The sequence below is a fragment of the Lepus europaeus genome, chromosome 1, assembly GCF_033115175.1.
Source record: "Lepus europaeus isolate LE1 chromosome 1, mLepTim1.pri, whole genome shotgun sequence".
Lineage (NCBI taxonomy): Eukaryota > Metazoa > Chordata > Mammalia > Lagomorpha > Leporidae > Lepus > Lepus europaeus.
In genome coordinates, this window is record NC_084827.1 from 38449490 (window position 1) to 38463342 (window position 13853).

The 13853-nt window shown below is 37.2% G+C and overlaps 1 protein-coding gene across 1 annotated transcript in view; it reads left to right on the top strand.

Moving 5' to 3' along the window:
* LOC133762480 (cadherin-related family member 4-like) overlaps window positions 1-13853 on the top strand; it is a 123082-nt gene that overhangs the window by 103565 nt on the left and 5664 nt on the right. Inside the window, exons 19-20 of the mRNA XM_062195476.1 lie at window positions 5987-6117; window positions 8068-8160. Coding sequence (XP_062051460.1) covers window positions 5987-6117; window positions 8068-8160 — 224 coding nt within the window. The remainder of the gene's footprint in view (window positions 1-5986; window positions 6118-8067; window positions 8161-13853) is intronic.

The following is a 13853-nucleotide window of genomic DNA, read 5'->3' on the forward strand; positions in this document are numbered from 1 at the left end:
CAAGAAGAGCATAGAGAGAAGTACATTCTCCAGTTCATAATATGGATTCTGAATTTTTATCACGCAATTTGTCATGTATTTACACATTTTAGCATATTTATATTAAATTTAAATTTTCCTTTTAAAATAGAACATAATTTTTGGAATTTATTATCAGTATAGTTGACTTATCTGAGAATGTTATAAATGAACTAGAAACTGGTAATGTATTTGATACTTCACAAAATATGAAGAAAATCCCATAACCTTCACAAATCACAGTATGTATAATCAAAGTGAGACAAGTCACTAATCACAAATATTTAATAAATTATTTTATTTTACATCATTTTGTTTTGCTTTCTTAAATAATACCTTCTTGCTAATAGCTCTTTCATTCTAGAGAAATCATAGTTTTGTAATTAATTACCTCCAACTTCCATCTTTCATTTAAAAATATTTTTCTAATTTTTTTAAAACATTTATTCTCATTTGTATGACATGCAGTAATTGAATAGGCCTGTGGGATTTGAAAATGAATAAGAAGCTCCAGGAATGATATGATAGTAAAAATAAATGGAGTTAACTTTAAAAAAATAGCTAAATGTTGACAAAAGACTTTGATAATTTAAAAAATTCTCATCGATTCATTCATAGTATGACATGTATGACATGACCTTCTATTTAAAGGGAAGTAGAATTCCAAATGAAAGTTTGCAATGAAAGACATGCTAACCATGTAGTTGCACACAGATTATTTCAAACTTGTTTTTACATGGGTAGTAAACAATCTTAAGGCACAAGGAGAGTAGCAGAGAGGGTTGCCCTAGGAATAAGGCAGGCCCTGGCTTGGATCTCAGCTCCCCACTGGGTGACTCTCTAAGCTGAGGCTCTATTATCAGTAAAACCAACATTTCTGCTTAAATCAGTAGTATTTTTCCACTAAAAATTACTTAACATTTTCTGAAGAGGTCTATTCTACATTTAACTCAAAGTATTTAGGCATATCATGAGAAGTAGCCATTAAACAAATTTGCATGAGAATATTTTATAGGCAGTCTTTTAAAAAATCTTCCTCAATGATAGTTAAGTAGATGAATTTGAGGGCTGCTGGAAATAATATAAATTGTTCTCTACTGGGTTGTAGCCTGACCCATCTGCTAAGAGTCTAATACCCCTTGACAAAAGTTTCATGACACGGAAGACTATTATTGTCTTTTTTTCTAAAATATAACAAGTTAAATAGTTAAGGTTATGAATCAAACCAAATTAACTGCACACAGCCATAAGCAACTAAGTGCATGACCAAATGACAGATGGGAAATTCTTTTGGGTTCACTGGTGATCTACCTAATGGGGAGATAAACTTCTGATGACATACAAAGTCCAGTGTCTCATCAATCCTTAGCCATGGATTTCATCACTCTTCAGCTTCATGACAAAGAAGAGTAACTGCTCAATTGTCCAAGTATAAGGATATGTTCTTGTTTTCCGCTTCAGCAAACCTGTAAGCCTTAGGGGGAAAGAAGTTTTGACCTACACTTCAAAAGTAAATTGGGAGCAAGCATCTGGCCTAGCAGTAAAGCCACCCGTGAGGACATCTGCATCCTATATTGGAGTGCTGGGATCAAGCTCCTAGTTTCAGATTCCTGCTAATGATCACCCAGGGAGGCAACAGTTGATGACTCAAGTAGTTGAGTCTCTGCCACCCACATGGGAGAACTAGATTGAGTTCCAGGCTCCTGGCTGCAGTCTGGCCCAGTCCTGGCCATTGAGGCTATTCGGGGAGTACACTAGTGGATGAGAGCTCCTTTATTGCATTTGTCTCTCAAATAGATAAATAAAGAATAAATTTTTGAAAGTAAATTGTAAAAGACATACTTTGTACAATAATGAGTACATGATCTGAAATCATAACCATTTTAGGAAATATTGTAATTAAATCATATTAAATAGTTTCCTTTAGGAGAAAATAATTCAGTGAATATTTGAATAAAACTTCCTATCTAGTCATGACATTGGTATCTATAAATCTGAACATAAAATTTTCACATTAAATAAATCTGTCATTGGATTGAATCCAATTCAATTGGATTGAATCCAATCCAAAATATCAACCATTTCTGTTCATGTTACAAAGGAGAAAACTGAGACAACAGGAGTTTAGATAACTTCTCAATGTCACAGTCTTAGTAAATGGTTGAACCAGGGAGACTAGCAAAGAGACAGAGAAACGGTTGAGATTTGAGGAAACTTCTGACCTGCAAGTGAGTGAGTTGGGAAAAAAAGAGTGTGAAACAAAGTGAAGAATAAAAGGGTACCATCATGCAAAGATGTGCAAGTCATAGTATGTTGCAAAAACATAGTTCTCATTACTTATCATTGCATATCATTTTGGCAAGTACAGCAAAGGAAGAGTAAACAAACATAGGGCAGTGTAGCAAATTCTGGCTTGAAGAAAATGACAAATTTCAAGAAGAGATATTTGATTTTTATGTAGGCCTGTGATGGAAGGAGCAAGAATCAAAGTCATTTAGGTGTGGAGGCAATGGAAGAATATAGTTGAGTGAGTCCGTGGTCCATGAGGAGGGCTGGCCAGAGAGATATTAGGTAGATTGACAGATATGTAGAGTCACTATTCTGGATTTGAACTTTATTTTATAGACAACAGAGAGTAAATTTAAATAGTGTTAGAATTAAAACTTGGCCAGCGCGGTGGCTCACTAGGCTAATGCTCCGCCTGCAGCACCGGCACCCTGGGGTTCTAGACCAGGTTAGGGCACCAGATTCTATCCCGGTTGCTCCTCTTCAGTCCAGCTCTCTGCTGTGGCCCAGGAGTGCAGTGGAGAATGGCCCAGGTCCTTAGGCCCTGAACCTGCATGGGAAACCAGGAGGAAGCACCTGACTCTTGGCTTCGGATTGGCGCAGTGTGCCGGCTGCAATGCACCGGCCGTAGCGGCCACTTGGGGGGTGAACCAATGGAAAAGGAAGACCTTTCTCTCTGTCTATCTCTCTCTCTCTCTCTCACTGTCTAACTCTGCCTGTCAAAAAAATATTTAAAAAATAAAATAAAAATAAAAAAAGAATTAAAACTAGACCAGCAGAGTAGAGGATAGAATGGATAAGAGAGAGCTAGAATCAGTGTCTACTCAGTAAGTTATTGCAAAAGGAAAGGCAAATATGAATGCCCTTGTTGTCATAATTACTATTACTTGAGGCTCTAACTAATTAAAAAGAAATAATTAAATCATAAAGTATGGATGTAAAAGGCAATAGAACACTAAGAGTGTCAAATGCAAACTCCCACATTCAGTTCTTTAAAATGGTTTTGAGTCCCCAACAGAAAGAATCCATGGAGAGAGCCAAGCCTGCCCATAAGAAATGTTTAAATATTTACTCTGTGTCCGTGGATTACTATAGGGATTAGAATAAGTGGACCTATTGTACAAAAGATGTTCTGAGGATCAGATGAAACAAGAGACATGACAGCTCTTGCAATAAACACATTATGTCAATACCAGCCATCAATAGTCTTTTTAATCTCTATAGAAAGATTTTGGTTTTTCACCAGACTATTGAGAAAAGGGACTATCCCAAGTTGTCTTAGCCTTTGAAATACTAAAACATTAGAACATTAGATGGGGCTTTCTTTTTTTTTATATATAAGAGTTTTCAGTATCATTTGTGTGTGTGCACGAGAGAAAGAAAGGGAAAAGCCCGAGAAGAAACTGGTAAAACCTAGGCTGGTTTGTCAGGGAAGGGAAGTACAAGACGTGAGGACAACTCTCGCTTCCCACCTCTAGGCATTTTCAAATCCTTTCCTTGGCCCTGGAGAGCTAAATTTTCACAAAATGAAAATGTGTAATTATGTTGACACAAAACATGTGTAGTTATGATTTTCCAAGTGGTGTGTTGACCACTTGATGTAGGAATTGGATGTTTTCTTAAAACTCTTATAATATTTTTATTTTAGGGGAGCTGGCATGATCTATTGAAAACCTTCCATGGCCTTCAGGGATACACACATTCATATGTAAAGGTCCATCCTGCCCCTTCCTGGCTGTGGAGCTGTAGGTGACCTACTGAGTTCCCTTTGACTGAGCTCCTTCTTTGTAGACTGGCAGTAATGAACACCTCTCTTTTAGGACAAGCATTGGGGAAAGTGAAATAGCATAGCTAGTAAGTTTAGCACACAGTGGCTGCTAAATGAACATGAGCTGTAAGGTTTCAGTCTTAAGGTTCTATATGTCCTCTTTACCATGGTCCTCCTGCACCATTCTTGGAGCATAGTGAGGGTTCAATACATATTTGTTGGAAGAAAGAAAGGAAGGTTGGCAGGTATAGGCTGTGGTCTCTTTCTATCAGTAGTAACACCCTTCTCAAATGTGCTTGGGAGGGATAATAGTTCTTAATGAGCTGAAAAGAGAACTAGATGATTAAGTGATTAAGTTGTCTATCATCCTTTTTACCCTATTTAACATTTGTAAATACAACGCGAAATTATTTATTCAGGTAAATAAAGCCACAGTGTTTCAACTGACACCCCTGGAGCCTAGGCTGCTTTCTGGATCTGTCTTGGTCTGGGCTTGCCCAGACTGTTGCAGTGTTTCATCACGCAACACGTTAGCAACTACCAAACTTCAGCGAGGTGGTCAGGACTTCTCTCACTGAATTATCTAAGTAGCGCTACTTCTGCCATCCCCATTGCCAAGTGTTCCTCTTTCGCCAAAGTTTGTTTTCTCCCCTTTACATTCCTGCAAAAACAGCTTCACAAATTACTCCCTGAAAAGATGCACAAGACTTGTCCTATCTTATGCCGCCATCTGCTGGGCATGTCATGTTGCTTAGTCATGGACAAAAGTTTGCATTAACCAGCTTCTTAAATGGTCAGAGATGGCCATGGAAATTTATCTGGGCAAAATTTTTTGTGTGTTTTTATGATAGGAGGCAGAAAAGGCAACAATAGTCGGACTCATTTCTGAAATGATGCTTCGCCTGGTAAAGGATGTGCTGACTCACTCTATCTGCCATCTAGCCGATACTGATTATTGTCTTCTCTGTCCCAGGAACTGTGTAGAGCCCACCAAGATGAGCAAGGAATGATCCTTGTCTAATAGGAGCTTATGTGCTATTAGCAGACTCACAATTAAAGGAAATAAATGAAGCAGAGTGTTCTCCATGTCACAGGGGACATAAGTAAGGAGAGTGTAAGTGTGGCAATTTCTACAAAAATTAGATTTATTGCAAAAGCAGTGGTGGAGCATGACCTTGTAAATGAACAGATACTCTCCAGGAGAGTAAAGCAGGAGAGAAGATTCTAGCCAGAGGCAACTACACGAACAAAGACATTTGCTTCTGAAGAGAAACAAATGCGTTTGCTTCCAGTGGCAGAAAAAGGTGTTCGTCTACTGTGCCTTGTAATTTTTTGAATTTGTATTCTTTAAATGCTTATTTATTATTTTGATTTATTTGAAAGGCACAGAGATAGAGAGCTATACAGATGATAGATATGAGGGGGGGGAGAGGAGGAGAGAAACACTAGAAACAAAATGATGGACAGAGATTTTTTTCATCACTGTTGTTCATATAGTCTGTGGGGAGGGGCAGGCTGGGCCAACCTGAAGCCAGCAACCCAAAATTCCACCTGGGTTTCCCAGGTGGGTGGCAGGGATGGGAATGAAGTGCTTGAATCATCACTGCTGCCCCCTGCGGTGTGCATTAGCAGGGAGCTGGAACCGGAAGAGGAGCCCCAACTTGACCCAGACACTATTGTCATATAGGATGTAAAGCTTACAAGCAACGTCTTAGCCGCTATACCAGATGTCCTCACCTGTGTTTTCAATGTTAATTTTTTGAATAAATATCGAATGATAATCTTATTTTAATGCTATAAAAGGTCAAAGTGAAATGTACAAGAAAGTCCACTCTGCCTAGGTAGACACTATATACTATGTATTTTTGTCACGTGTACTACTAACGCTGAGTGAACGCTGATTGTATTTCTCAGATGACCACCTCTGTCCTAACAAAGATTTCCTATTACTGGAGCCCTGACAACTGGATTCCTGCAGTTCTCACTCTGACAGGAGCTCTTTTCTTGATGTGTCTCTATGCTGTTGCATGGTGCCTCTTCAAAGAGTAAGGTTTTAACCACTGCTTGCATTTGAATGTGTTACAGCTCATAAAGTCCATGAAGAAGGACTTTGGGGAGTATCATTTTGTTCTTAGAGCTATATATATGAAATGCATGAAATCTATTTCCTTTATATAAATTTAAAAAATAAGAAAAAAGACCAGGATGAAAGTGCAGAGAAAAGACTGGGGAAACACAGCTATTCCTACTAGTGCTTTGTAGAAACCCTGTGGCTAATCACAACAAAGTTGACAGACAGGTACCAGCCTCGCCATTCCAGACTGAGACTCAGGATGTTAACCAGAATCTTCTAGCACCAAGGCAAATGCTCTTCCCATAATGATCAATCAAATGGTTCAAGCTAAAATAACATTTATCTGGGTCCTAAACACAAGCAGGAGAAGTGGGATTTCAAATTTTCCTGCAACAAAAAAGGAAATAATGAAATTTAGTTCTTACCTCCACAAACAAGATCAGAACCTGTGGCAATATTTCCCTATCAAAAGATAAACAGAAGGTCCCAAACATGTGAGATAAAAGGAATTTACAGATTCCAAAAGCAATGAAATGATCAGTGTTTAGGAGACAGAAATACTAATGACCCTGGTTTGATCATTACATTTTTATATACATGTATCAAGTCATTACACTGTACCCCTTAAGTGTGCATAGTTATTATATGCCAATTAAAAATTAAAAATACTAAGAAGTTTAAAAATAAAATGTCAGCAATAATTATTATTACTATATCCTCCTTTAGGAGGATTAACTTCTCTCAGGAATTTTCTCCTAAGTTCTTCCTGCTCAAGTGTTGGGCCTGGTGAGCAGAATACAGAGATATTAATAAACAGTACTTTCCTCTTAGAGATGTAGCTTTAAGAAAAGAAATGGCTGTAATACATTATAAGAAGAATGATAAGAAAGGCAATTGAAATTTAGAAGTATTTCTATAGTCTACTGAACTCTTGGACAGAGAGCCTGGCAGGGAAAGCTTAACTGACAAAGTGGCATTGGAGCTGACATTTGAAGAACACATGGGAGAAAACAGAAAGACAGAAAATATAATTTACTTATATTTAAGGATGGATATTTTTCCTGTAAGACACATAAAAATGGGACAAAGGATCTAATGAACTCTATTGTAGTTACTCCTCATCGTGGGTTAGCTCTTCTCTTGGAATATGGAATTTAGATTTGACAGGTAAAAGAATAAAATTCAAAGGAAGTCAGAGTATTAGCATGAAAATAAAAACTTACCAAAGACAACTGAGAAACTGTGACCTTTCCATTTCCTATGAAATGGACACAGTTTAGCACAATATTTTGGATTTATAATAGTGCCATCGAATGCCTGAAAAAATAATCTATTAATTAAAAAAAATATTGAAGTACCAGGTAGAGTAAGAGGATGGAATAAGTTCGTTTAAAAGTCTGTGTTGCAGGCAAGCTCTTCCCTATGATGAATTCTTTATGAGAAACCTTGTTTATCATGAAAGGGGACTTGTGGGTGTGCTGTCACCAGGAGTGTGACAGAATGTCAGCGCCGCAGCAAAGTATCTGTTCAGTTAGAAACATCTTCTCTGATAATCCAGCAGCATCTATTGTAGTCACAGCTTGTTTCTAACTATAAAGTTGTCAGAGTAATCTCAAATATTTGACATCCGAGGAGCTGAGGTTTTCTTATGGAGATTTTGTTGGAAGCATTTAAGGATATTATGATCACTTTCATATTCAAAAGAAGTACTCATCAATTGGTGTTTTATTTATTTATTTATTTATTTATTTATCTATTTATTTATTTAACATGAGACATGTACCTGGGAAGCTTAATCCTATATATCATGAAGATGAGAGCAGGAAATAGATTTTGATCATTTTGACAATGTTGATGAAAAAGTAAGCCATTAGTTTCTGTCTTTGAAAATTCCTCCCACTTTTTCTTCCTTTATCTATAGTGTCCCTGCCTGTTCGAGATTATTTCCCCACTGTCACAAACATCAGCAGAAGCAACCAAGTCTCACTGCTGTGGAGTCTGGACAAGTCACTAGGTAAAAGCAGACTTACCCCTGTAAACAAAGACACTTTGAACTTTATACATTCGAGTTCTCAATGCTTCATTGCATTTCAAATTTAGAGACATGAAATGTGGATAATCATTTTGGAAGGTTAAATGTCATCCCTAAATTCTTTACAAAGGAATTTTTTTTCAGGTAGACTTACCTTTATCCAGCAATACTTATGGATTGCCTAATACTCTTCTAGGCATGGCAGCATAGCAAAGAGTAAAGTTGGATTTGCAAATAAGATGATGATCTAATACTGGTAGTCTGCTGACAACTGCATAGCACGATTATTATTTTCAAATCAAGTAGTTTATCTAATGATGAGGGGGCACAAATGCCTCAGCAATCTAAGATGGAACAGAAACTTGATCTAGAACAGCATCAAGATGCACTATCTTTATTAAGGAGAGACTATGTAAACTATTAAGGATAAAGACTTCTGAGTCTGAACTTAAGAACATAAATGATTATAATTTAATATGTATGAGAGGCCATTAAGAGTCACTTTAAGGACCGTTGGTTTGCTTATGTCCTTATTTATAAAAGTAAACATTGCATCGTTTATTACATCTGCAAGAAAGCACTAAAATATACCTAAAATATTTCCAGTATCTCCTAATGCTTTTTGTAGGCATGGAAATTTATTGAGTGGTGACTCCAATCCAAACATGAAGCCAAGTCTGCTTCCTGGCAATCATCAGGTATGGCTAAAGAGACAAGTCACACCGTTGACACTGAAATAGTTACTCTTTCAACTTTCTTAGCATCTGGGTAATAAAAAGTACTCACCAATAAGTTATAGCAAGTGGTAACTCAGAAATGGGGTCATTAATGCTTATCAGTTCAGAATGGAAACTGAGGGAGAAACAGCTAACCTTCAATTGTCAATAGTCATATTTGGTGATATCAGTGATGAAGGAAATAGCATTGATATGTCTGTAGATGTCTAAATTCATAGTGTGTATCACTGAGGTAGTAGTTAAATTCTGATTACTCTTCCTTATTCCCTTTTGAAGCCTGAAAAAAAAAATGATGCAATTAAATTACATGGAAAATCTAGTGGGGACCAGGCCAAGGATAACTACAATGCCCATTCGTCCTGGATCACCGAACTGTTCAACAAATATTTAATACATACCAATTGTCTTATAGGAGTTCTTCCATGGAGATACTCATTTAGCATATGTTTTCTTTTAAATTGGAGTTAAAATGTTAATTCCAAACCACAGTGTTTTTCCAAGTTACAGAATATATTTTAATGTAAAAATATATTTGCTTCAATGCCTTGGATAAGATAAAATATTTTCAAGTCAGTATCATTAGCAGTTAAGTTAGTTAAAACATTAGGATCCCTTCAACAGATATTCGTGTAACCCTTAATAGAAGAAGTCCCTCCACAGATTACTTGGGCAAATTTAAAGCAGTAGCATAAAACATGGCTTTCAGTCTTCAAGACCCCATACTCCACCTGGGAGAAGACATAAGTAAAATATTGCAAGGAATAATGTATGATCATTTGTCAATTCCTATCAACATGTACAGTGCATACAATGAGCTCCATTGGAATTCAGAGAACAGCGAGGCCCTTGTGAACCAGGCCAGTCAGAGGAAACTTTGTTGGAGAACTAGCTCTGGGAGAAATCTCTTGAAGAAGGTGTGTGCTTCTATAGCTCGGGGAAGACTGCTCAGTCTTGGCATTATGCAAGTACAAAATCCGAGTGTACAAAGTCCATGACTTTTTGCAAGCTTTCCCATCACCAGGACCTGTCTTTCCTTTTTTGCATTTTTCATGCTTTGGAACTGGACTTGGCTGTTCTCCCTGCCACTCTCCCGTTTCACCACTGACTCCAGGTCAAAGCTACCTACAGATGCCCACAAACTTTCTTCATTGTACCTGTCAAACTATATTGGGTGTGTGTGTGTGTGTGTGTGTATGCATACGTGCATGTGAGTCCAACCACAGCATTCTTTTCATCTTCTGTTCCAATGGAAAATTTTCTGTTCCACACACTGCTGCATTTTCAGGTGTATATATTTTAAGAAGCCTTACCTATTATTATTTTCCCTAAATTTGTCAGTGACTTTTTGGTGCACAGGGATTTTCCCACCACTCTTTGTGTGATCTCTCAGGACATATGAACCTCCACAGAAATAAATAGAACCAATACCATGGCTGGTCCATCCTTTAATATATATTTGAAAGAGAGAGAGAGAGAGAGAGAGACAGAGAGAGAGAGAGAGAGACAGAGACAGAGAGAGACTGAGATCTTCCATCCACTGGTTCACTCCCCCGAATGCTTGCGACAGCCATGGTTGGGCTAGTCCAAAGCCAGGAGCCAGGAACTCCATCCTGATCTTCCATAGGGTTGGCAGGGGGTCAAGTACTAGTCTATCTTCCATTGCCTTCCCAGTAGCATAACGAGGAAACTAGCTGAGAAGTGAAGCAGCTGAGACTTGAATTGCTGCTAAGTCATGGGATGCCCGCATTGAAATCAGCTGCTTAACCGGCTGCAGCACACCTGCCTTTGAGCCATCCTTTTAACTCCTTTGTTCATATTGCTTTGTCCTCTATATTCCAGACACACTCTTCCATGATCACCCTCAGGATTTTGTCAACATCAACAATTGTAACACTTTTGAAAGAGTAGGCTACAAATGCCACTTTGTCTGCTTATTATCCAACGGAATTCAATATTTAGATATTGATTGAACTCATTAAATCTTTCATGCTGATGCTACTATTTTTGCTTTATCATGTCATTTCTTTTTGTAGTTGATTAGCCTTCCATTGTGCAGGATTATTGATCCTTTTTTCAAACATGTAACTTTCTGTCCCACTACCCTCCTTCAAACTCATTTAGAAAAAAACTTCAATTCCAGTTAAACTTACTCATCCCTTATTCTATGGCTACTTGTGAACAGCAGTGTGTTCCTATCGAAAATGACACCATTGTGCATTAAGGAATGACTTCAGATCTGTTACCAGGTTTTCAAAGAAAAGCTCAATGCAAGCATTCCAGGGTTGACCTTCCTAATAAATTCCCCCCACCACTTTCAGTGAAGGCAATTTCATAGCTCCCCAGCTTTTCTCAAATCTTTAAGCAATTGACCTTTTCCCATCCTGAACTGTAATGGCTCTGCACACTTCATAAAAATAGACATCATAAGATTTTAAAATCTGCTTCAGTCTCCTAAAACCAACACCACAAACCTGTCTACATCAATGCTACTTGGTTTGACCTCTTCCTAAATCCAGAAGTACACCTGCTCCAATCTAGGTCCATCCACTCTAGCTACTCTTTGAGATTTGCATTATTTCACATGACTTACAATCTTCCACTTTCAAAGTTCTTCCCTTGACTGTATTCTCCTCTTCAGCAACTACCCCATTTCAGTTAACCTTAGTAGCACCCTTTTCAAAGCAACATATAATTTCTCATTTTCCAAAGATCTACTCAGCCCATGCAAAAGACATTGTTATACAGCATTCCATCGAAATGGCTCTTATCCATGAGCTAATGGCATGCAATATAGGAGAGACATGACCTAATTCTGACTTCTCTAAATCTACTGAAGTCAAGTCAGTAGAAAGGTGAACACTCTTTCCACCTGCCCTGGAGACATCATGTTATAGTGATAAATGCTTGGATATGATCTGGCTTAAGCTTCAATATCAACAAAGAAATTGCTGTGAAACTGGAGGGAAGTATTCAGTAGCTAGAATTTACTTGATACATGAGTAATAGGTAGGAGTAAATAAGACAACCTTGTTATTCAGTTGTTATGTTTGTTTTAAGTGACTGCAGTGTAGTAGGCCCATGCACTGCAACATTGTAACCGTATTAAGAAGTATAAGGTCATTTAGAAGGTCAGCATCTAAATTAAAAAGTACAAATTTAGAATAGAAGAATAATTCTAAATTTATTTCTTCAGCCATCAATAGTTTATGATGGATGTGAAATGATTCTGTTAAGAAACAAAATATAATAGCAATGTTCCTATGTCTCAAATGTACACTACAAGCTTGGAAAAGATTTCAGAATGCTAAGAAGCATTATGATGTGATAACTCATGTACTGCCAAGATTTTATGACACAGAAGATGTTTAATGAAGGGAATTACAGAGGCTTATTTTTGCTTAAATGTGCAAGTGCATTATAACAATAAATTCTATTTATAAATTCATAATTTAATTTTTATTAATCACAATGATTCATGAATTCTTGAGATACTTTTTTCTGAAACCTATATTCTAAAACTTCACAAAACAATTTAAGTAGATTCAAATATCTTATGTTATCTCCCATTAATCTTCATTACTTCCTGCATAGCCTTAATTAATCACTTTTGCTTGCCAAGACAATAAGCTCCTAATTAGCCTGTTTCTATCTTACATTTCTTAAACAACTCTAAACACTCCCTTCACAGCTACTGTAATGACATAAAAATAGTGATGGGCAGCATTTTGTGAGTATGTGCTAAGTGCTAGCCCCTGTGAGCAAAAAGAAATATGTAATCCTCAGGAAACTGGAAGGCAGAAGATAATATAATTCATTTTTTAATCTCTAAGGAAGTAGAGACTTGGGGGCAAGTTTACATTGCCAACACTCCAAACACTTAGCTAATTAAAATGATCATGCTGTTTTACTATCCCTAGACTTACACAATCCCAGATATATTCCATTAATTCTAGGAATATATTCTCATTTGTAGCTTTTTCCATCTGTCATGATGGGCCATGACTAAATTCTTTTGTAAAAGACTTCATTGCATGGATTCTATTTATGCTACCTTTTCTCTTTATATCCTTTTTGACCTCCTTTGGCTGTCATCAACTCCAACTTGCAAAGCAAATTGCCTCAGACAAGAGATTCCCCTGGACAATCTTCTTTGAGTGGGCATGTCTCCAAGGGTATGTCTCCCAAAACACCACCATATATAACTGGCCTCTCTCTTTGTCTTTCCCACTGCAAACTTGTTGGAAGACAGAAAGAGATATTCATTGAATGTTTATCTCTGCTGCCAAGCAAATATTAAGTTCTCAAATCATGTTGGATTAAGAGGGGATTTGCTGTTGTAGAGGTGGCTGGTAACCTTTAAGAAGGTAAATAGCGTTGTACAAGGGATTAATGACTATGCAATGAGTAATCAGGTGTAAGATGTTCTTTCCCAAGATTTTCTAGCAGAAGGCAAGAATGAGATGGGGTATTAACACAAAATAAATAACTTCAAGTGATAGTTATGAAATGTTTTTTTTTTTCCAGATAGAGTAGAACAATCTCTCTAGAATGTGGGGGTGCTTGCATGTGTGTATGTATGCATAAAAAGCTAAGTGGAAAATTTTTACTGGAATCATAGGTGAAATAAACTATAGGTAACATTTGGTTCAGATATTAAAGATATACAGGGAATAACTTGAGTTTGGTAATAAATACGTGAGTAGTATGAATAAACAGAAGTCATAGTTTCACATTGAATTTCCATGTAGTTGAGGAAGCCACTTTTTCCTCGCTTGTCAATTAGAGGTGCCATTCTCATTTTAAGTCTTTCTCATAGAAATTCTCCTTAACTGGGGCTAGTGTGTATTGAAAACCAATTGCCCTTCAGGTGATCTTAATGGGCAGCCACCATTAAAAGACACTGTGCCACACACAGGGACTGACATCCTTAGTGTTCTT